The following is a 22,498-nucleotide window of genomic DNA, read 5'->3' on the forward strand; positions in this document are numbered from 1 at the left end:
TTTTGTGTGTCAAAAATATTAAGCAATCTAGCTGGGTGCCAGTGGCTCACGCTTGTAATCCTAGCTACTCAGGAGGCTGAGATCTGAGGATCACGGTTCAAAGTCAGCCCGGGAAAGAAAGCCCTTGAGGTACAATAAACCACTCAGAAAAACAGGAAGTGGTGCTGTGGCTCAAGTGGTAGAGTGCTCGCCTTAAGCTGAAGAGCTGAGGGACAGCACACAGGCCCAGAGTTCAAGCCCCATAACCGACCAAAAAAATAATAATAATAATTAAGGATTCTATGCAACAGAAACATGAACTGGCAAGAAAACTTGTGTCACATTTATGTCTAATACTGATGTTATATACATTATCTCTGCACCTTTTTCCCAGACCAGAAAATTAACAATTACAAAAATTCTGGACTAGAAATATATGTTTATAAATCAAGAGAGTGTACTTATATGCTTATATTAAGAAGTAAAATCTATTAAGATAATTCTATCTAAAATTACGAACAGAGAATTTGAAAATGCACTTATGTATTTTGTACTTTTATTATTGTATGTTTAAAAAGATTTTGCATTCTTTGGAAAGATTTTATGTTGCTTTTTATGCTCTTTGTGACAGTATTTTAACAATGAAAACTTTTAAGCATAAGTACTAATTAAAAAATAAGTAAAAACAACAAAATTATAGAAGGTAGTGATTTTGAGTCCTCTCAGGTCAATTAAGACTCCTGAATTTTTTTTGAAAAAGTATTATCAACTCCCAATGCAAGCAATTTAATAAAAACTGATAAAGTTAATGACAATGAACTAACTACTTGATATACAAGATAATATAGCAATTATCTGTGAAACCAATTTACCCAGGAATATTGTCATTAAAGCTGAAACCAATATATAGATTTTTAAATTACTCATATGTAAGAATCTAGATTTTATTCCCAATTCTGTAACTAATATCACCAACTAAATTTCCACTGGTATAAAATATTTAAATTCAGAATTATGAATTTTGAAGTTGTCTAAGCATGGAACACAAGACTATAGCTGGTACTCAGTTTTTGAAAAAACATGAAAAATTTTACTAACAATTTAAGACCAATTAGAATCTAAAGAATATTTTACTCATAAGGCTTTAATTACATAAACAGATAATTAGAATGAAGACATCCACATATACATTTCAACATGTCTACTATAAGCGAACAGCTGATTTTTATTATTGTTTCTATTTCCAACAAAAGTGGACTGCTAAACCATCAGTTTTGTCATCCTCAAAGTAGACAAACTTACACCCTGTTGTTGAGCTGTTTGGCTATATTACTTGGACCTGGCATGGGATCCTCAGGTTTGCATACAGGATTAAAGTTGAGACCTTTTTGTGCACTGGACTGCTTGGTGTACAGCTGATAGGGAATGTAGGACAGGAGTCGTCCAGCTTTGATGCTGAAACAACAAAACACACTGATTTAAAATTCTACACTTGGGTGAAAATGAATTTTTAAAAAATTAAGGTTCTTAGAAAAATACTTTTTTTTACCATGAATAGGTCATTTGTTTTTCTAGTTTATTTATTCTGTTTTGGTGATCCTAATACACTATGACCTTACATAACCATTAAAAAAAGTTACGCAATTTCATACATGAAAAGAAATAAGACCTGGAATTTTTTAAACTAACAAAACCAAGACCATAAAACAGAATGAGATAAACATCAAGCATTAGCTGTATTAGTCTATATTCTAATCTTCATTAATCTTCATGACTACCATTTACTACTACTTTCCCTCTGTTAGAATTATTAAGCCTTAGCCAGGCATCAGTGGCTCATACCTGTAATCCTAGCTACTCAGGAGGCTTAGATCTGAAGATCATGGTTCAAAGCCAGCCCAGAAAGGAAAGTCTGTGAGACTCTTATCTCCAATAAACTATTCAAAAACTGGAAGTGGCGCTGTGGCTCAAGAGGTAGAGTGCTTGCCTTAAGCTGAAAAGCACAGGGACAGCACCAGGCCCAGAGCTCAAGTCCCACAATTGATGAAAAAAAAAAAAAAAAAAAGAATTAAGACTTTCTCAAATTCCATCTCAAATATTAAGTAAACAATAAGGATTCTCCATTTCCATGATTCATGTTAGGTATACAACTTTGAAAAACTAAAAAATACAGGACAAAGACTCTCAATTTTAAATACAATGAATAACTGCAATACTTATATCAAGATTGTTAGAGACAAGAGATTTGAAGGCATGGACTCTATACACCTGACTCCAAATGGTTACTACATATCAAACACTGCTACTAAAATCAACGATAACCCCAATGATGTAATACCAGATGGTAGTGTCATTCCTTTTGTACTTCAACTAAAATGAATTTGATGAAGCTCTCTCAAAGTGATTTTTGCTGGCTGATAAACTGAGTTATATGGCTATAGATCTTTAAAAATACCACTTTTACTACAAAATTTAAAATGACCAGCTAATATACTTATTCAAACAAGCAGGTAAATAGATGAGTTTTTTAAATATTAGGAAAACTTGAGGTTTGTGGAGTTTTTTGTTTTGGGCAGTGTTGAAGTATAAATTCAGTCTTAAGCTGTCTAAGAAGGTGCTCTCCCACTCTAGCTATGCCCCTAGCCATTTATGCCTTATTTATTTTTAGAATAGGGTACCACACTATTGCAGAGGGCAAGCCTGGACCACAATCCCTCTATTTATGTTTCTGCACAGCAGGGATGACAGATACTCTATCACCACGCCTGAACTTGCCTGAGCTATAGCACTTAAGCTTCTTTTTTAAACCTAATATACATAGTCATCCCTTAAAATTATTTAGGAAAATAGCTAGTAAACAGCAAAAAAAAGTTTCCTGTCTCAAAGACACAAAATTTTGCCAGGTACTGGTGGCTCACACCTATAATCATAGCTATTCAGAAGGCTGAGATATGAGGATTGTGGTTCAAAGCTGGCCAGGGCTGGAAATTCCTTGAGACACTTATCTCCAATGCATCACAAAAAAATGGGGAAATGGTGCTGTGGCTCAAGTGGTAGAGTGCTAGCCTTGAGCAAAAGGAGGCCAGGGACAGAGCCCAGGCCCAGAGTTCAAGCCCAGGACTGGCAAAAAAATAAAATAAAAATTCCAACATTTACATTTTCATAAATAGCACACCAAGTTAAAAAAAAAAAAAAAAAAAAAACACCTAGGTATTGGTGGCTCACACCTATAGATCCTAGCTACTCAGGAGACTGAGATCTGAGGATCAGGATTCCAAGTCCCTAAGACTCTTATCTCCAATAAACTACTCAGAAAAAGCTGGAAGTAGTGCTGTGACTCAAGTGGTGCAGCACTAGTTTTGATCAAGAGAAGCTCAGGGCCAACACCCAGGCTCTGAGTTCAAGCCCCAGGACTGGCACACACACAAAAAAAGATCAAACTCTATTTTTTTGTTTTTTTCTTTTTTGGTACTCAGGATCAAACCCAGGACGTTGCACTTGCTAGTCAAGCGGACAAGCACTTTGTCACTGAGCTACCTCCCAGCCCAGAAATGACTGCATTTTTAAAGAAAGAAGTACAATTTATAAACTGAGTCAACAATTGTGAATAGAGGAGTTTTCAGGGACTTGAGAGTACAAAGGGCTTTTATGTGACACAAAGTAGGAACAGTGAGACAGTGAAGCAGAAATCTTCAGGCTGGCTGTGATGCTTGTACCAAAGTATAAAATTTCCCACTTTTCTTTCATCTTCCTCATGTTTTCTTCTTACTGCTACTCCAGAAACTGATGTAGACCTTGCTCCCTTGTGGCCATCACTTCTAGTTTATTTTTAATCAGAAACATTAGTTTTCTGTCAGCCAGTCAGAGGAGCTGAAGCAGGGAGAGGGTGATGTAGAGATTTCTCTTTAGAACTTAGCATACCATGTAAAAATGATGAAATATTAAGGCTAAAGTAATAGCTTCCCTTCTCTGTTTACCTCTCATCTTGTAGCTTTCTATTAAGTCAACATTGTTCAATCCTGAGATTCTATGCTGGTAACTTTATCTAATCCAAATTATAGGCACAATGTCAGCTGTTAAAAAAATAAGGGTCAAGTATCTATGTTCTTATTACATTATTGTGAGGATTTAATTTTAACACGTGGACAACTGAGGAACACAAAGAAAATACTTATTAGCCTTCTTTTACAAATGAAGGACCGAATAAAGTTTCTAAATACTGACTGTAGAGATAGAGACACAAGAGCTAATCTGGATATGAGTTGAAAGTCTTTTCCACTACAATGCTACTTCTCACTGTGGCTCTATGTACTGCATAGGACTGAGCAAGAATATTACATCTGTGGAATAGCTCATAGGAAGTGTCAGAATTAGAGAAAGCTAGACTTAAGACAAAAACCTTATACACTGTCTTAGAAACATAATTTTAGTTTGTGTCACAAGCATCCCACTATAAAATCTGTCCATGCTCTCCTATATTGATTACACTCTATGCTTTGTATTACATTAATATTCTTTTATCTCTGACAAATCAAGTAATCTGTCATATATGCTATATGTATCACTTCAAACTATGAGTCACTTAATTTTGGCTCATTACCAAGGTTTCAAATTATTATTATTTCTTGTCATCCAAGGGGCTTGGGCTTGAACTCTGTGTCTGAGCACTGTCCCTGAGCTCTCAGCTCAAGGTTAGAGCTGTACCACTTGGAGCCAAAGCACCATTTCCAGTTTTCTGGTGGGTAACTGGAGGTTAGAGTCTCATAGACTTTCCTGCCCAGGCTGGCTTTAAACCATGATCCTAAGATCTCAGCCTCCTGAGTAGCTAGGATTACAGGCATGAGCCACCAGCGCCCCATCAAGGTTCCAAATTCTATATAGTAAATTTACAAAGTCAAAATAAATGACCACTATCAATTTACATTTTATCATTTGTAAACCAACAACCAAGAAAACACAATGTGATTGGCAATGACTACTAATTAGCTGGGCACAGTAATTTATATATATAATAGCCACTTGGGAGGCTAAGGAGAATCACTGCTCAGGACCAGACTTCTCAAGAAAAAAAGTTTTCAAGGGCTGGGAAGGTGGCTCAAGAAAAAAGCCGGAAGTGGCGCTGTGGCTCAAGTGGTAGAGCACTATCCTTGAGCTGAAGAGCTGAGGGACAGTGCCCAGGCCCAGAGTTCAAGCCCCACGACCAGACCCAAAAACAAAACAAAACAAAAAGTTTTCAAGACTCCCTCTCAACAAATAGAAAAGATCTCCACAGATCTGTTATCCCAGCTACATGGAAATACAGGAGTATCAAGGTCCAGGCTATCCTGGGGGGGGGGGGGGGGGGGGGGGAGGAATGCTACCCTATTTGAAAAATAGCGAAAGCATAAAAGGGCAGGATGTGCAGTAGAAAACTTCTCTAATAAGCAGAAGCCATTAGGTTAAAATTTGCAAAAAACAGGGGCTGGGAAGGTGGCTCAGTGGTAGAGCGCTTGCCTCGCATGCGTGAGGCCCTGGGTTCGATTCCTCAACACCACATAAGCAAAAAGAAAAAAGCCAGAAGTGGCGCTGTGGCTCAAGTGGTAGAGCGCTAGCCTTGAGCTAAAGAGCTGAGGGACAGTTCCCAGGCCCAGAGTTCAGGCCCCACGACCGGACTCAAAAAAAAAAAAAAAAATTGCAAAAACATAAACTGATAGAAATTGGTACAGTTTTACATGCTAGTAATCCTTGTACTAAGGATACAGAAGCAAGTAGATCGCAACCACTGTGTAGCTTTAGCTACACAGCAAGATCTTATCTCTAAAGAAACGACTGATTTTGCCAGTCACTGGTGGCTCATGCCTAATAAGCCTAGCTACTCAGGAAGCTGAGATGTGAGTGTCACAGTTTGAAGCCAGACCGAGCAAGAAAGTCCACAGGACTTTCTCCAGTTAACTATCAAACAAACCTGAAGTGAAGCTGTGACTCAAGCGGCAGAGTGCTAGTCTTGAGCAAAAAAGCTCAAGGACAGTGCCTAAACCTTGAGTCCAAGCTCCAGGTCCAACCCCACAAAAATAAAAGTAGCTAATTAAAAAAAAAAGAAATTGGGGTATAAGAAGTAGACCTTTTTTCTAGCATGCACAGCTCACTGGGTTCAATCCCTAGCATAAAGACTAGCAACAGCAACAACAAATACAACAAAAAAGTTAACAGGCTGGGAATGAGGCTTAGCGGTAGAGTGGTTGCCTAGCATGCATGAAGCCCTGGGTTTGATTCCTCAGCACTATATAAACGGACAAAGCCAGAAGTGGTACTGTGGCTCAAGTGGTAGAGTGTAGGCCTTGAGCAAAAGAAGCTTAAGGACAGTGCCCAGGCCCTGAGTTCAAGCCCCAAAACAAGAAAAAAAAAAAAAAAGTTAATAATGCAAACCACTCTCCCTTTTTGCCCTACTGCCAGAAATTCATGTTTGTATTATCTTGTGTATTTTCATGCTATGATTTAAAGAAAAAAATACATATTGTACATAATATGTAATAAAAAAATGAGATGATTGAGTGCCAGTGACTTACACCTATAATCCTAGCAACTCAGCAAAATGAGATTTTAGGATTCAAGTTTAAATCCAGTCCACTTGGAAAAGTCTATGAGATTTCATTCCCTTTTCTGTGTGTCAGCTGTGGGGCTTGAAGACATGACCTGAGTACTGTCGCTGAGCTTTTTTGCTCAAGGTTAGCTCAACCACTTTTGAGTCACAGCTTCACTTGAAGCTTTTGGATGGTTAATTGGAGATGAGTCTCACACGCTTTCCTGCCTGGGCTGGCTTTGAACTGGGATCCTCCAATTTCAATATCCTGAGTAACTAGAACTACAGGTATGAGCCACCAGGACCTGGCTATGAGACTCCATTTTTAAAACAACCAGCAAAAAAAGTAGGCCAGAGATGTGGCTCATGTGGTTGAGTGCCAGTGAGCAAGCCAGATGAGGAACTGGCCAAAGTCCTGAATTCAAACCCCTATATGAGTAACAAGCAAAAAATCCTGAGATATTGTTTACTCATATTTAGTTATTGCCTGTCTCTCCAACAAGGTAAGCTCCACAGGTATTGAAGGGTCTTTTGTTTTGTTCAATGGTATTTCTTAAGTACACACAGAATGCAACTCCTAACAGGTTTATAAACATTTGTTGCAGTTACATGCTTGGTAATCGGCTTCCTATACTGATTCCGGCTATTTGCTTCAGTCATTTTCCTTACTACTTGGCAGTGTGTATTATGCTATTGTTTGGATCTGGAATGTTCCCCAAAAGTCCCTTGTGTTAAAGGCTTGATCATCAGCTTGGTGTTACTGGAAATGTTGGACCTTTAAGGAAATAGGGCCTCTTTTGAAAGACAAAAACCATCTGTGCACTGGTGGCCTACCCCTATAATCCTAGCTACTCAGGAGGCTATAGAGAAGATTATGGTTCAAAGGCAGTTTGGGCACAAAGTCCACAAGACTCCATCTCCAAGTAACCAGCAAAATGCTAATTGGAGAACTAGTTTCGGTGGTAGAGTGCCAGCCAAAAGCATGGAAGTTGAGAAAGAGTAAAAGGTTCTGAGTTCAAGCCCAAGTCCTAGCAAAAAAAACAAAACAAAACAAAATCCTGCATGCATATTCCAATTTTCAAGGATTTTATTAACTTAATCTAAACTTACCTTTCCACAATCCATTCTGGTCGAATTACTTTCTCCCCCTTCAATTCTTTGATTTTGGCATTAGGAAGATTTGTGGCAATAATGTGAGTTGTTTTGGATCTGGAGTAATACACATGATATTGACCTCCATGCAACATCATTAACTTTCTCAATTCCTCAGCAGAAGGATCTGTGAAACCAATATTAAAGTAAGGTTTTACATACAAGGAAGCAGATTATTAAATGGTTAATCCCTAAATCCCTTAAGGCCAATTTAACAACCACCACTGGATCACTTTCTCCTTGGCTACATTGCCATAGAACAAGCTGGGAGGCAAATCCAAGTGTTGAAGTAATGTGTCCTTTTTCCCCAGCTGCCAGAGACAGCAGAAGAAACAAGTCTTCAAAATAACCAGTTGGTATATGGTAGCTCATGCCTATATTCAAGTACTTAGGCTGAGATCTGAGGATTGAGGTTCAAAGAAAGCTAGGGCAGACAAATCCTTTCCTCAAGACTTATCTCCAATTAACAAACATAAAAGCTGGAACTGGAATTATTGGTGCAAGTGGTAAAGGGCCAGCCATGGCTAAAAACACTAGTAAGAACCAGAAGACCTAAATTTAAGACCCAGGCACAAAAAAATAAAATGAATCAGCTGGACACTGGTGGTTTATGCCTGTAATTCTAGCTCCTCAGGAAGCTGAGATCTGAGGATTAAGGTTTGAAGAAGTAGAGCAGTAGTGGCTCAAAGGGTAGAGTGCTAACATTGAGCACAAGAACTGAAGGGCAACACCCAGGCCTAAAGTTAAAGCCCCACGACCTGCAAAAAAAAATAAAAAAGAGCTTGATAAAAGTACTATTACCTTAACTCATTTAACTGAACCCCCTCTGTACAATATTTTTTCAATAAAAGACATAAAAAAAGATTAAAAAGTACAATATTGTATATTATATATACATTTACAGTATTGTGAATATATATAGTATTATACTTAAGTATACACATGTAGTATTATATGTACGTACAGTATCATGCTTAATGATATGTGTGTACGTTTAATAGAAACATAAGGTAGTATAAAATTAAAAAAAGAAAAATTTTACCACATATAGCTTATTTAAAAAAAAAAGAAAAGCAATAATGTGTATGCAGTTTCCAAACAATTTAATCCACTAACTTCTTCAAGATAATATAAGGTAGCTCATAGCTAATAATCCTAGTTTCTCAGGAGGCTCAGATCTAAGAATCACTGTTCAAAGCCAGCCCAGGCAAGAAAGTCTGTGAGATTCCTATCCCCAGTTTAGCCATCAAAAAAGCCAGAAGTGAAACTGTGGCTCAAGTAGTAGAGCAGAGCACTAGCCTTGAGCACAAAAGCTCATGGGTAACACCCAAATCCTGAGTTGAAGTTCCAAGCATGGTACCAAAACAAAACAATAAGCGATTATTCAACCTTATAAGTAAACTTAGTAGTAGACTCTGTTCTTAATAATTAAGCTTAATTTCAATTTTTTTTGGGGGGGGTCCAGTCGTGGGGCCTGAACTCTGGGCCTGGGCGCTGTCCCTCAGCTCTTCAGCTCAAGGATAGCGCTCTACCACTTGAGCCACAGCACCACTTCCGGCTTTTTTCTTTTTGCTTATGTGGTGCTGAGGAATCCAGGGCCTCAGGCATGCAAGGCAAGCACTCTACCACTGAGCCACCTTCCCAGCCCCCCTTAATTTCAATTTTTATTTAAGAAAATATTTAGGAAATTCATCAAATAGTTTGTAAGGATGACAGTATAAAATTATATCAGTATAAAATTATATCAAGGGCAAAAAAGTACAAAATAAATTAGACTAAAAAACACTTCTTTTCTAGTTTGTTTCATATTCTAAATAAAACTACAGGTACAATCTTAAACTTGTGAAAGTTTTTTTAAAAAATCAACATGCTTTCTACTTTCCATGAACAAAATGTGATCCACTGAAGTTATGTTATGACCTTCATTTTTAGGATCACATTAAACCAATTATTTTTCAAACACTTTCATGCTTTTGTTACCTTTCATCCTAATGAGTGCTCTAAATCATACCTCCCCCCTCAACAATCGTACTCAGGAGAGAAAGCCTCCACAGGAGCCTTATTTGTACATTATTATTCAACAATAGATTTTCTTCAAGCCCAAGCAATATAGGTCTAAGGGTTTAAATAAATATTTTTTAGTAAGACTACTAATCACGTTGGTTTTACTCTTTAGTAGAAACCCCTTGTGCCACCTATAGGAAGTTTGTCTAATTCTTGGTTTTTTTGTTTTTTTTTTTGGCCAGTCCTGGGGCTTGAACTCAGGGCCTGGGCACTGCCCCTGAGCTTCTTTTGTTCAAGGCTAGCACTCTACCACTTGAGCCACAGCACCACTTCTGGCTTTGTCTGTTTATATGGAGGCTTCATGCATGTTAGGCAAGCATTCTTACCACTAAGCCACATTCTCAGCCCTTGGTAAATCTTATAGTATAGAATTCATTTAACATTATTGATTACAAAAACTAGAGCTATGCAAAAGAAATATGTGCATCACAACATAAGCCACATGCTTAATTTAAATTTTTCTGGTAGCCTCATTAAAAACATTAGAAAGGTAAAATTAATTTTGTAAAATTTTATTGAACTCAATTTGAAATGGAACTGATAAAAATATAACCAAAATTCAGTGTGAATTTTGTAGTTAAAATTGAGACTACCCCCATTTGCAGTGCTTTAAACACTGAGTTAACATTAAGCTATCAGTAAACACTAAATTGGAAACTGAAACAAAATAAATTGAAAATATAACAGTTTTGAATAAAATACATTCAAAGCTCATAATGAAAGGATTTTAGAGGTTAAAGATCACAAAAACTAAACTATAGTATCACAAGGATTTAATGTAAAATAGTGGATACTAAATAGCTAGACAAGCAGGAATCTAGTTTTTTCCTCACAATTAAGGAACATGGCTGATCTCACAAAAATGAGCCAGGAATAATAGCATACACCTCTAATTCCAGCAGTAGGATCACAGTGGAAGGCTAGTCTGTGCTACATAGTAAGATCCTGTCTCAAAAACAAAAATCAAAACACAATAATAAAAATTACTGAAGACTAGATAATACATGAACAGAAATACCAAATCCAATAGAGAACAAAAAATCTAAAAAACAACTTATAAAGTCAATCTATAATTATCCTGAACTAATTCTATTTAATAATTACAATCAAACATAAATAATTGTCCTCTAATTATTAAAATGTGTCAGGAATACATTAACTTTGCATATGTTCATAAAGTACTTGTCTATCACCTACTACTCTTTGAAATCTAAGTCTTAAATCCATCTTAGAAATTTGGAACTGGAAAGCCTAGAAAGTTCATTGTCCTTTTCACTAGATGAAGAGAATTAATTCAAGTTTTAATGTTCTTGCAAATTCTTCAGCGTGAAGTGGACCAAGAACACCAATTTAGTTAAAGTTCACATAAACTAATGTATTAGACAGATTGTCTGATTATGGTCATTACTTAATTCATTTAGGCTCCTCTTTCTTCAATAAGTAAAGCTGTAGCAATAAAATAAGTCTGGCACATAGGAAGCACTTGATATGAAAACTGCTATTACTACAAATTAGAATATTGAATTCTTCTCAAATAATGTGTATGACATGATGTTCCTGCTCTGCATCGTAAGAAAAACAAACAGGGCCTGGAAGTTGGCTCAGTGGTAGAGCGCTTGCCTTGCATGCCTGAGGCCCTGGGTTTGATTCCTCAGTACCACATAAGCAGAAAAAAAAATTCAGAAGTGGCGCTATGGCTCAAGTGGTAGAGCACTAGCCTTGAGCTGAAGAGCTGAGGGACAGCGCCCAGGCCCAGAGTTCAGGTCCCAGGACCAGACCAAAAAACAACACACACAAAAAAATGAAAAACAAGCATAGAATGTTACTTGGTAGCTCTGACTTCCAAATAAAACCAGAACTGTTAATAGTATGCTGTAGATCACAGCCAGGAATCACTTTTATCCACTAAAAAGCCTGGTATGTATAGTAGTTGTCAACTACCTTTATTTTGATTTCTAAAACATTTTCAAATAGTATATATTTCTCTCTAGTCTATTTCTTTAGTAGTAAAGCATACATGGATATTTTTTATTTTTTGATGTTAGCTGCAGTTTTATAAGGTTAAAAGAATATAAATAACTGTACGTTTGTATTTTTTTTTTTACATTCAATACCCTCAAAAGATGTCTGGAAGACAGGTTCCAAAACCATGAAATCTATGTAACATTAAGCACTATGTGATACACTGTCTTGTCATAGGACCCCATCCTACAATCTACTACACATTTCTTCCTAGTATTGAAAAGCTGAAATTATTTTCTCTGTTTACTTGTTTATTGTCAAATTCCCCTGAACATATGTTCCTCCAGGGAGCATATGCTTACCTTATATGTTCCTCACACAAAGCAGCTTAGTAAATAGTTATTGAATTCATTAATATCTCAGTGTATCAAAGGCTCTTACCTGAAGTTTACCCACCTAAAAAAAGTACAAGGAGTAACAATACTTTCTCAAAAGACTTGTTCATTCACAAATTAGATATTCTTAAGTCAAATTAGTAGGGGATAGATACAAGGCAAAACTGACTAGTTTCAAATCCTAGCTGTCAACTTGTTAACTGTATGAACCTCAGGTAAGTTGCTTAATTTCTCAGTGTCATATTCTGCATAAGTAAACCAGAGGTTAACATATGTGACTCAAAAGGACTGCTATGGGGATTAAATAAGCCTAAAATTACAAATAACTAAGGAAAGTAAGTACCTTGTGCAGATAGTAAGATTATGTCACCTATTAAGGTATTACAATGTTATCAGTAGTATTATTACCATCTTATCCCCCAGCAGGAAGGAACAAAGAGCATCAGGGCTGATGCTACTCTCAACTCAAATTATAAATTTTTTAAATCTCTAGTCTCTCCTACAAATATGATGATGGGATGCCCATCCCTCAGTATGTTTTCACTCAATATCCTGATGTAAAAATAACAGAAAATCAAAACAGAATTAGCCTGATGAAGTATCTTCTAAATCCTACAGTCATACCCAAGTGTCAGAGCCTTCAGATATCTTAAGTCATTTCATTTTCCACAGTGGTATACACTAGCCTTATCAATGTAAACCGACTGGACCAAGTCAAATAGTTAGCAAATACAATTAACAACCTATAATCCCCATTATACATCCTTCTTATTACTTTTATATAAGTTACAATACAAAAACTACAATTTTCTAACCTACAAAATCATACCTTCAGATTACCCCTGACATCTTGGTAAGGACCATTTAAATGAGGTTCAGGATCTCCAAAGGTGACTGAGTTTACCAGAAAAAAAAAAATACAGCATTGTGCTCATAAACTGATATGTGTAATTGAAACTCCTTTGTATAACTATTTAAAGACAATAATACATATATATGTATACACATGTATATATGTACACTCTGCATATATGTATAACATACATGCTTATATATGTGTATACACATATATATGTGGGGAGAGAGAGAATAGGATTTTAGCATTTATTCTAAAGTTTATATGGAAAGACACAAGCCCTAACACAGCTAAACCAATATTGACAAAGAAGTAATGAAAAGAGTATTCCTGACATACAAAAAGTACTATAGAAGCCAGGCGCCAGTGGCTCATGCCTGTAATACTAGCTACTCAGGTGGCTGAGATCTGAGGATCATGGTTCAAAGCCAGCCCGGGCAGCAAAGTCCAAAGTCCATAAGACTCTTATCTCCAGTAAACCACTAGAAAAACCGGAAGTGACTCTGTGGCTCAAGCAGTAGAGCGCTCACCTTGAGCTGAAGAGCTCAGGACAGTGCCCAAGCCCAGAGTTCAAGCCCCACAACTAAGCAAAAACAAAAAACAAAAAGTACTATAAAATAGTAATTTAGACAGTGTAATGCAGGTGAAGAAATAGACATATCCATCAATGGGCCACAGTAAAAAAAACTTAGAAACAAGACTCATTCAAATATGTCCAAATGATTTTTGGCAAAGTTATAAAAAAAAAAAAAAAAAAGGAAGAGGGGTCTATAGTAAATGGTATTAAGAAACAAAATAAAATCACAAAAATGGGTAATATAAACATAAAACCATAAAAACTTTAGGAAAAAAATACAGGGAAGATCTCTGGGATATAGAACTTAGAAGTCTTTAGGTTTGAAAATATTCATAAAAAGATGGATAAATTATATTCATTAAAATTGTAAAAATTCTCTCTACCAAAAAAAAACCCCTACACCTAGAAGATGAGGGACAAGCTACAATCTACAGAAAATATTTACCAGACAAACATAACAAAACAAGGGTACAAGCCAGGTGCTGGTGACTCACATCTGTAATCCTAGCTACTCAGGAGACTGAAATCTGAGAATCATAGTTTGAAGCCAATCCAACAAGGAGAATCTATGAGACTCTTATCTCCAATAAACTACAAAAAGCTGGAAGTGGAGCTGTAGCTTAATTGGTAGAGTGCTAGCCTTGAGCATAACAAGCTCAGGGACAACACCCAAGCCCCAAACAACAACAAGGCTCTCAAAATTAAACAAACAAAAAGCTTCAAACAACCCACTTAGAAAATATAACAAAACAAAAACACGAGCAACTATTTCATCAAATAATACGTTAAACACTGTTCATCACTATTAACCACTGAAATTTGAGTATGAATTTGAGTATGAATCTGAGTATGAATTAAGTATGAACAGTGAGGGTATTTTGGGAGGTTTTGGAAACTTTAGGAATTAGGACCTAGCTAGAAATAGATCACAAGGGCTATGTCCCCAGGAGTTACATTTTGCCCAGTTTCTTATAGCTCTCTCTTTGGCTTCCTGTTCTCCATAGATTACGCGCAGCTTTTCTCCACCATACCCTTCCAAGATGTTGTTCAACATGTTGTTGAACACAAACTAAACCTCTAAATCAGGAGCCAAAAATGATTCTTTTCCTGTTTTAAAATTGTTTCTCTCAGCTACTGGTTATGGTAAACAAGAAATAAATGCAAATACAACAGGGAAATACTACAGTACATCAAAAAAAATTTAAAACCTAGTCTTACCAATACTGGTGAAGAAGTGGAGCAACTGAAACCACAATGGACTATTACTTCACACCTACTAAAATGGATGAAGAACATTAAATGTAACAAGGATGAAAACAAAGTAGATCACTGATAGACCACTGGTGGAATTATATTAAAAAAAATGATAATCTCTTTAGCAAAGTTTGTCAGATACAAAAACTAAAGATGCAATTACCATGTAATCTACTGTGTGCACTCACATAGCAAAAAAGGAAATAAGCCATATCTTCTCTAATTGGCAAAGTTTAATTAACAAATTGTGGCACATCTATACTATGAATTACAACCTGACTTTAAGAAGGAAAAAAACTAGTAGTGATATGATAAAGAAATGCTGTTAAAAAAAAAAAGCAATCCTCAAGCATTACATACTGTATGTCTTATTTATACAACACTTTTGAAATAACAAAATCAGAAATAAACATTACTAGTGGTGCCCAAGAGTTAAAAGAAAGCTGAGAACAAAATGAGGGGCAATGAAAATATTAGAAATGCCCTGTACCTTGACGCATCAGTGTTAATTTCCTATAGTCCTCTATTCTACAAAATGTTACCATTGAGGAAAAATGGTAACAGGTTCACAACACCTGTGTCGATTATTTCTTATATCTACTTACATAAATACAATTAGTTTTTTAAGTTTAATAAAAAATAGGATGAGAGATAAAATCACCCTTTATAAGGAAAGTTAACCTATTTAGGAGAAAAAGAGAAAAGAGCATTGGCTGGTAGAAAGGGATATTATAAGCTCAAGTTATTGAACTACCTAGATTAGGGCTTGTGAAGAGGAGGTATAGGTGGTAGTATTTGGGAGCCCTAAATAAATTAAGAAAATCTGCAGGAAACAGATTGGCTACGAAACAGAACATAATTCCTCACTTGTCTTACCGCAACTCTATAAATGTTCTTTTTTTTCTCTTTTTACCTACTGTGCAGCCCAGACTGGCCTGGACCACAAGAGGCTCTTGTCTTAGCTTCCTGTTAGGATTTAATGCTCTGCCTAAAGTACTATTCTTTTGTTGACTCATGGCATAGAAGTGGTTAATTCTTCTATAAAGTTACAAAGTATTCACTAAATCTGAAATTTTTGCTAAAAACAATAATTTTGTCTTACCACAATTTGTGTATCACTATAAATTTCAGCATAACAGAATTCTGTAGTTACTATGTAGCACAAAACTAATGAGAAAAATTTAAAAACAGACAATTATCACTATCCTGAAGGGGATAATAAATTCAAATAGAAACTATCTTACAAGTCAAACAAAAAGGAATTGCATATTCTCAACCAAGGAGGTGATTTCTCTCTTTCACAAAGACTTTCTCCTCTGCTTACTTTTATGTGAACTAGAGTGTTCTCAAGAATTAAGGACCTCCACAATCAGTTAATATAGCAACCAATGTTTATTTTTTAATCTCTTAATAGCACATGAGAGTCTACGAGCCTTAAATTTGCCAATATATACCTACATGCATTATAGGTGTCTAACAGCATATACTCTAAGATAAATTCTAAGATTAAATTTATTGTCAATACTGCCTAACAAAACTTTTAATTACAACCAACATGGTCTACCCTCAGTGAGCTGGGCAAATACATTAATTCACTAATATTTAATTCAGCTAATACATCCTGACTGGTTAGGATCAGATGATATAGCAGTGGCAACTATTGAAAACAATGTAGTTCCTGTTTTTATCTAGTAATAGGTAACTATCACAAAGTCTAATAAGTGCTAGGATGTAGACAGACATACGTAAGTTATAGCCCCAAAGGAGCACATGAAATTATCTAAATCAGTATGAAGACAAACAAGGGGAAGTTATATGTGAATAGAAAAATTAAAGATAAGCAGGCTATCACCCAGCTAAGAAGAGAAAATGATACTGATTGACACAAATATTTACAACCATCATTAGAAAAACAAAGAAAATAAAAATGTTAGGAGTAAAAGCTGATAACCAATAAACAAGTGCTGACTTTATAGATTGGAAAAAATAAATCTAAGCTGGCCAAGGAAACCAAAGAGTTTACTTGGTGCCAGTAAAATCAACAAAAATTCATAAAATGGATACACTGGGTACCTCCCAAAGCTTGTGTGGTTTCAATCTTAATATGGTTAAGTTTGTAGCTGAAACTCTATAGATGTAAATTACAATTTCCAGTTATCTTCCTCTACCATACAGAGGATAAATTACCCAACCCTTTCCAGATAGTAGACTCAAAGACCACAGGCAACACTGGTAGGGAAGGAGATGAAGAAACAATGAGATTAAGTAAATCTCTACTCCCTTAACTGTGAGAATTCTAACCCTTTCCATACCCCCTTGACAACCAAAATGTTTAGAGCTATTTATATCTTTCTCCAGGCAAGAAAAGCAAAACATTCTTCTCTGGTAAATCACAAGCATACAACCTACTTATCCACAAAAGTAGTCATAGATAATCACAGTTGGAGATTTCCCAATGAAATGACCCTATTAGATCCTCCCAAAGTGCAGCTCATAAGTCTCACATACAATGAGCTCCAGGTTAGTTGTTCAATCAAAATGTATAGCTTTCTATTTTTTTCATTTTAAAACTCATTTACTATATTTTTTTCTGTATACGAGTTTCAACTCAAGAGCTTTGTACCCACTAGAAAAACACTCCTGCTGAGTTGGCTCGTTAATTGGAGATAAGTATGTCTCAAATTTGTATGCCCTAGCAGACTCACTCTGATTCTCCTGAGTGGCTAGACTTATAGGCAGGCAAAATCACCACTATCAGCTTGTTATGGTTTCTTCTTTTTCTTTTTTTGTACTGGGGCTTGAACTCAGGGCCTTGCCCTTCCTAGGCAAACTCTATGTCACTGAGCTGTATAGTCAGCTCTTTTTGATTCTGTCATTTTTCAAATACTGTAATCTCAACTTTTGCCCAGGCCAGCTTGGACAACATCCTGTTTATGCTTCCCACATAGCTAGGATTAACAGGCACATGTCACTGCACCCATTTTTTGTTGTTAAGATGAGATCTCATGAACTTTATGCTCAAATCCTCCCAATGTGAGCTAGAATTACAGGTATGCGCCAAGTATCTGTTTCCACTCTGGTTACTTCTTAAGAGAGGGTCTTGTTTTTGGCCAGGACCAAGATCCTCTCATTTTCCATTTCCCACTGTCTCTGGAATGATAGGACTGTGCCACATCATTTCCAGCTTTCTTCTGTTCAGATGAAGTCCAGTTGATTTTTCTGCCCAGACTGGCCTGGAACTTTGATTCTTCTAACTTCATTCTCCCAAGTAGCTGAGATGACAGTTGTGTTCTACCATGCCCAGCTACTGGCTGACATAAGGTCTGTTGAACTTTAGCTCAGCCTGGTCTGGAACTGTGATCCCCTGATCTCTACCTTCTAAGTACCTTGAACTATAGCCAAGAGTGACTAGTATCCCATTTCATTTAACTTTCTGGTGCTCTATCACTTCAGACATACTTCCACTTGTGCTTTTTGCTTGTAAGTTGGAGTTAAGAGTTTCTTGGATTTGTCTGCCTGGGCTGGCTTCGAACCAAATCCTCTGATCTCAGCCTCCTGAGTAGCTAGGATTACAGGCATGAGCCACTTACACCAAGCTTATTTAATTTATAAACAATATGCTTTGATAAAAATTAAAGGTAGGGTGGATAAGAAAAAAGAATGAAAGAGTACCTAAGCAAAGTTCTAATTTCACCATTTTAAAGTAATTTCTATATATAACATAGAGAAGTTCAAAACAATTCCTCAGTCCTAAAAACATATATTCCAAATTAGGGTACCTAATAAGCAAAATGTACTCCACCTGTATATCCATTAACATAAATGGCAACTCCACTAAAAATCTCGGATGAAGTCCCATCCTTTTGCTTAGCAGCATCTGATCGAAACTGTTCATCCAATTTCTGGACCTTGGCAGCCATATATCCACCCTAGAATCAAGGGGGGAAAAAAGAGAAAAAGGTAAACAAGTCACAAAAACTTCCACTTTCATTCCATCCATTAATATTAAGTGAAGCAATCCAAGCCCCAAGAAAGATAGGTCCCATGGTTTCCCTTATTTGCAATAGCTAGTATATGTCTGGGACAAGCACAAACAGTCAGATAAGATGATGTTAAGTGAAATGAACCTCAAGATAGGGACACAGTGTTTTTTTCTTTCTTGCTATTGTTTCTAATGTATTTATAAGGTACCATGTGATTTTTTTTGTTACTTTGTATGTCCCTCCCCCATCATATAACCTCTGTTTTCACTGTATTTGATGTTGGTATAATTTGGGGAGGGGAAGGGAAAAAACAAATTGTTTAAATAGGGATACAGGTTGACCCATTGCAACAATGAGATGTACAAGACACTATCTTGAAAAATGAACATTACAATTTATAGCTGAGGAGGTGGGAGGGAAGGGATGGTAGGGAAAAAACAAAGAAGGAGGCAACAATGCTGGATAAGAAATGCACTCATTACCTTGCTCATGTAACTGTAACTCCTCTGTACAGTATTTTTCACAATAAAAAACTTATTTTAAAAAAATTACATAAGCAAACTATCTTATTTTGTGCTAGTGGCTAGGATGAAATGATGACCTCCTAAACATGAACTACAAGTCAAGACAATAAGTACACTAAGACTTTTATCTATCAATTCTATTTTTTAAAACATTTTATTACCTCTTAAGGGTGTTTCTTTTAAAAAGAGAAAAGATAAGTCAATACTGAATATCATAAAACACCACTCCTAACTACAAAACTGAGCAAATTACTTCAGAGTTAAATCAATCAAGTATTTGGCAAATGGCTTAAGAGTTTTAGACTATCTTCTACTTTCTCCTACACAGGAAGCTTAAAATGAAGCAGCTGACCAGCAGTCTCTATAAACAGGAACAAGAATACAATGAGTAATTTAATGGCTAAGTTCTGGAGCTAATCAATCTATCTGGTAGTAGTTTAACTTTCATTAGGTAACTTTAACTTCCGAAAAAACATATAAAGCTATCATTTAAACACTTTGACAATTATGAAATCAGTCTCAATTTTCCTAAACCACGGATAATTAAGTTTGTTTTGAAATGTCAGTGCCAAGATACATACTTATTTACAAAATGTGAATCACTTGTTTTAAAGTCTTACATGTTCATTATTTAAAAAATTCAGAAAATGTAGAGTATAAAAAGGTATAATCCCATTAATAAATATTTTCAGGATGTTATTTTCAAACCTTACTTCTGTATCTCAGAATACAGAGGGTTTGTTACATATGCAATATGCTCATGTAATTCATTGTCCTAGTTAAGGCTATCATTCCTGTTTAAGAAATAGACAGTTAAGTAGTAACTACAGTGTTCTACTATATACAGAAAATGCAGTTGACCCACTCTTTGATACTACATATTCATGTGTCTTCCTATTTCTCGGTATTATTATCAATGTCAGAAAAAGTCATCACTATACACTCAGTTTATATGTTGAGGCAAATTTACTTCATCAGGATACAACTCCTGACAGTAAAGTTTAAGGGCTAAGAACTTATTATGAACACTGTGAAGTTTTCAATGTACTGGACTGGGAAAACACAGAATTGTTAAATAAATGGTTTACAACTGAAGCTTAAGTTACATTATAAACTTTAAAAAGTATTAAAATACTTTGTTCAGTATCACTACTTTTATATTTATTTGTTTATTTATTTATTTATTTGTCGGTTGTGGGGTTTGAACTCTGGATGTGAGCACTGTCCCCTCAGCTCTTCAGCTCAAGGCTAGCACTAGCTCTACCACTTGAACCACAGTGCTTCCGGTTTTCTGAGTGATTTATTGGAGATAAGAGTCTTACAGATTTTCCTGCCAGGACTGGCTTTGAACCACGATCCTCAGATCTCAGCCTACTGAGTAGCTAGGATTATAGGCATGAGCTACCAGTGCCCAGCTACTACTTTTATTCTTTAAAACATACCCATTTTTCCCAGCCATCATTTTCAGCTCGCTTCCTCCATCCACCTCGTCTCATGGTGGAGCTTCTGTTTTGGGAAAAAAATAAAATCAACTTTGTAATACAATATACTCCTAATTGATACTTTATTCCAGTATCAAGTAAAAGAAAATAAACTCAAATGTTCAATTAATGAAATCCAGAAGCAATTTCAAATACTTTCCCAAAATGTATCACTCTTTAGACTGTTTTACAAGTTATTTTTGTTCCTAAAATACCTTCATTCGAGTCTCATGACAAATTTAACTTTCAATTTCAATTTCAACTGGAAAAATTTTTATACATCCCTGACCATTAATCCTAACATCTACTTACATAACATAGCAGAAATCCAGCAATATGGCCACACTTATTTGATAACACTAATTACTGAAACAGAACCTAATAAAACACATCCCTTCATTAATTGTCCTGTAATATCGGTCTTAAATTCTGTTACTACATACTACATAATCAAGAATCAACACAGTATAATCACCTATTCCACAAAACACCCTAAAAGAAATCAGTTAAGCTAATAGAACACAGGGGGATCTGATGCATAAAGATGATCATTGATAACGAATTAGTAAAAAAAATCTACTGTTCTTCTTAAACTAACAGTAGTACAAAACCACCAAGAAGATCAATCATTCATCTCCAATGGCAGTGAGAATAGTGCTTGCAAGACATAACTCATAATTCAAAATGGGCACTAAATGATTCTTGAAATTATTCTAAACAAAATAGAAGCATATTTGGACATGATTGCATACCTTTCACAAAATTTATGTAACATTTATTTTTCTCTTAACTATAGGTTTCTATTAAATGGTTACTATTACAGGTTACAGCTATATAGTATTATGTAATTATAATCAAATTAGCTTTGATATGATTTATGAGAACTTTTACTGAACACCCTCAACATGATACTTTATCCATGCCATATATATTAGTAGATACTTTCTTTCAAATACTTTTGGTCTTGATATATTGTGGGGTTTGGTTTCTTTTGTTGACATTCATTATTAAGTGAATTTGCACTGGAAAAACTTAAATTATTTTGCGTAAATAATTCTTAAAGGGAAGACTAGGTAGAACCAAGATAATACAAATGATTTAGAGGAACAAAGTACTCTAAGAACAAGAAGTAAACTATGTGAACAGGTTGATATAAACAGGTTAAGGTTGATATAAACAGGAATATGAATGTCAAATACCACTTGATAATGTGTCCAAGTATCAATACCAAATCCCTAAATATGAACATATTTTTATCATTTTTTTCCCAAGTGGCTCCTTTTTCTAGCCCCTGAAGATTTCAAGTTCTCACTCTTAAAAGAGCCTAAAAGACATGTTAACATATAGGTTCTAACTTCAAATAACTCTAATTCCATATACTTTATCTGACAAGACCTTCTAGGTTCCTACTGCTAAAAGCCAGTAATAAAAGTCTTTACTGATGATGTAATGATGGTAGATAAGAAACTTGAATGCTGGGCAATACATTGTGTTTCTAAAACTGCCCCAAGGCATAGAAGGCCTAATGGAATATTAATGGCCAAGAATCAGAAGACAATCATTTTTAAGACAGTGAGCTACTTCATCTCACTTCTTTCCCAAAATGGAATTGCTTTTCTCACTGATAGCTGAATAGGCACTGTTTTAGACAAACAGCACTAGGAAAATGATAATAGGAGTCCTGGAGTCATCCAAGGATACAGATCTCTATA

The 22,498-nt window shown here is 35.7% G+C and overlaps 1 protein-coding gene across 3 annotated transcripts in view; it reads right to left on the reverse strand.

The window, feature by feature from the left end:
• Rev1 (REV1 DNA directed polymerase) overlaps window positions 1-22,498 on the reverse strand; it is a 67,279-nt gene that overhangs the window by 31,286 nt on the left and 13,495 nt on the right. For all 3 annotated transcript variants that reach the window (XM_042695372.1, XM_042695373.1, XM_042695371.1), the window contains exons 2-5: window positions 20,748-20,811; window positions 18,601-18,727; window positions 7,649-7,817; window positions 1,282-1,434 (exon numbers count right to left, since the gene is read on the reverse strand). In XM_042695372.1, coding sequence (XP_042551306.1) covers window positions 1,282-1,434; window positions 7,649-7,817; window positions 18,601-18,727; window positions 20,748-20,801 — 503 coding nt within the window. In that variant the 5' untranslated portion in view covers window positions 20,802-20,811. The remainder of the gene's footprint in view (window positions 1-1,281; window positions 1,435-7,648; window positions 7,818-18,600; window positions 18,728-20,747; window positions 20,812-22,498) is intronic.

The sequence above is a fragment of the Dipodomys spectabilis genome, unplaced genomic scaffold (assembly GCF_019054845.1).
Source record: "Dipodomys spectabilis isolate Male_0828 unplaced genomic scaffold, ASM1905484v1 ptg000187l, whole genome shotgun sequence".
NCBI classification, from domain to species: Eukaryota; Metazoa; Chordata; class Mammalia; order Rodentia; family Heteromyidae; genus Dipodomys; species Dipodomys spectabilis.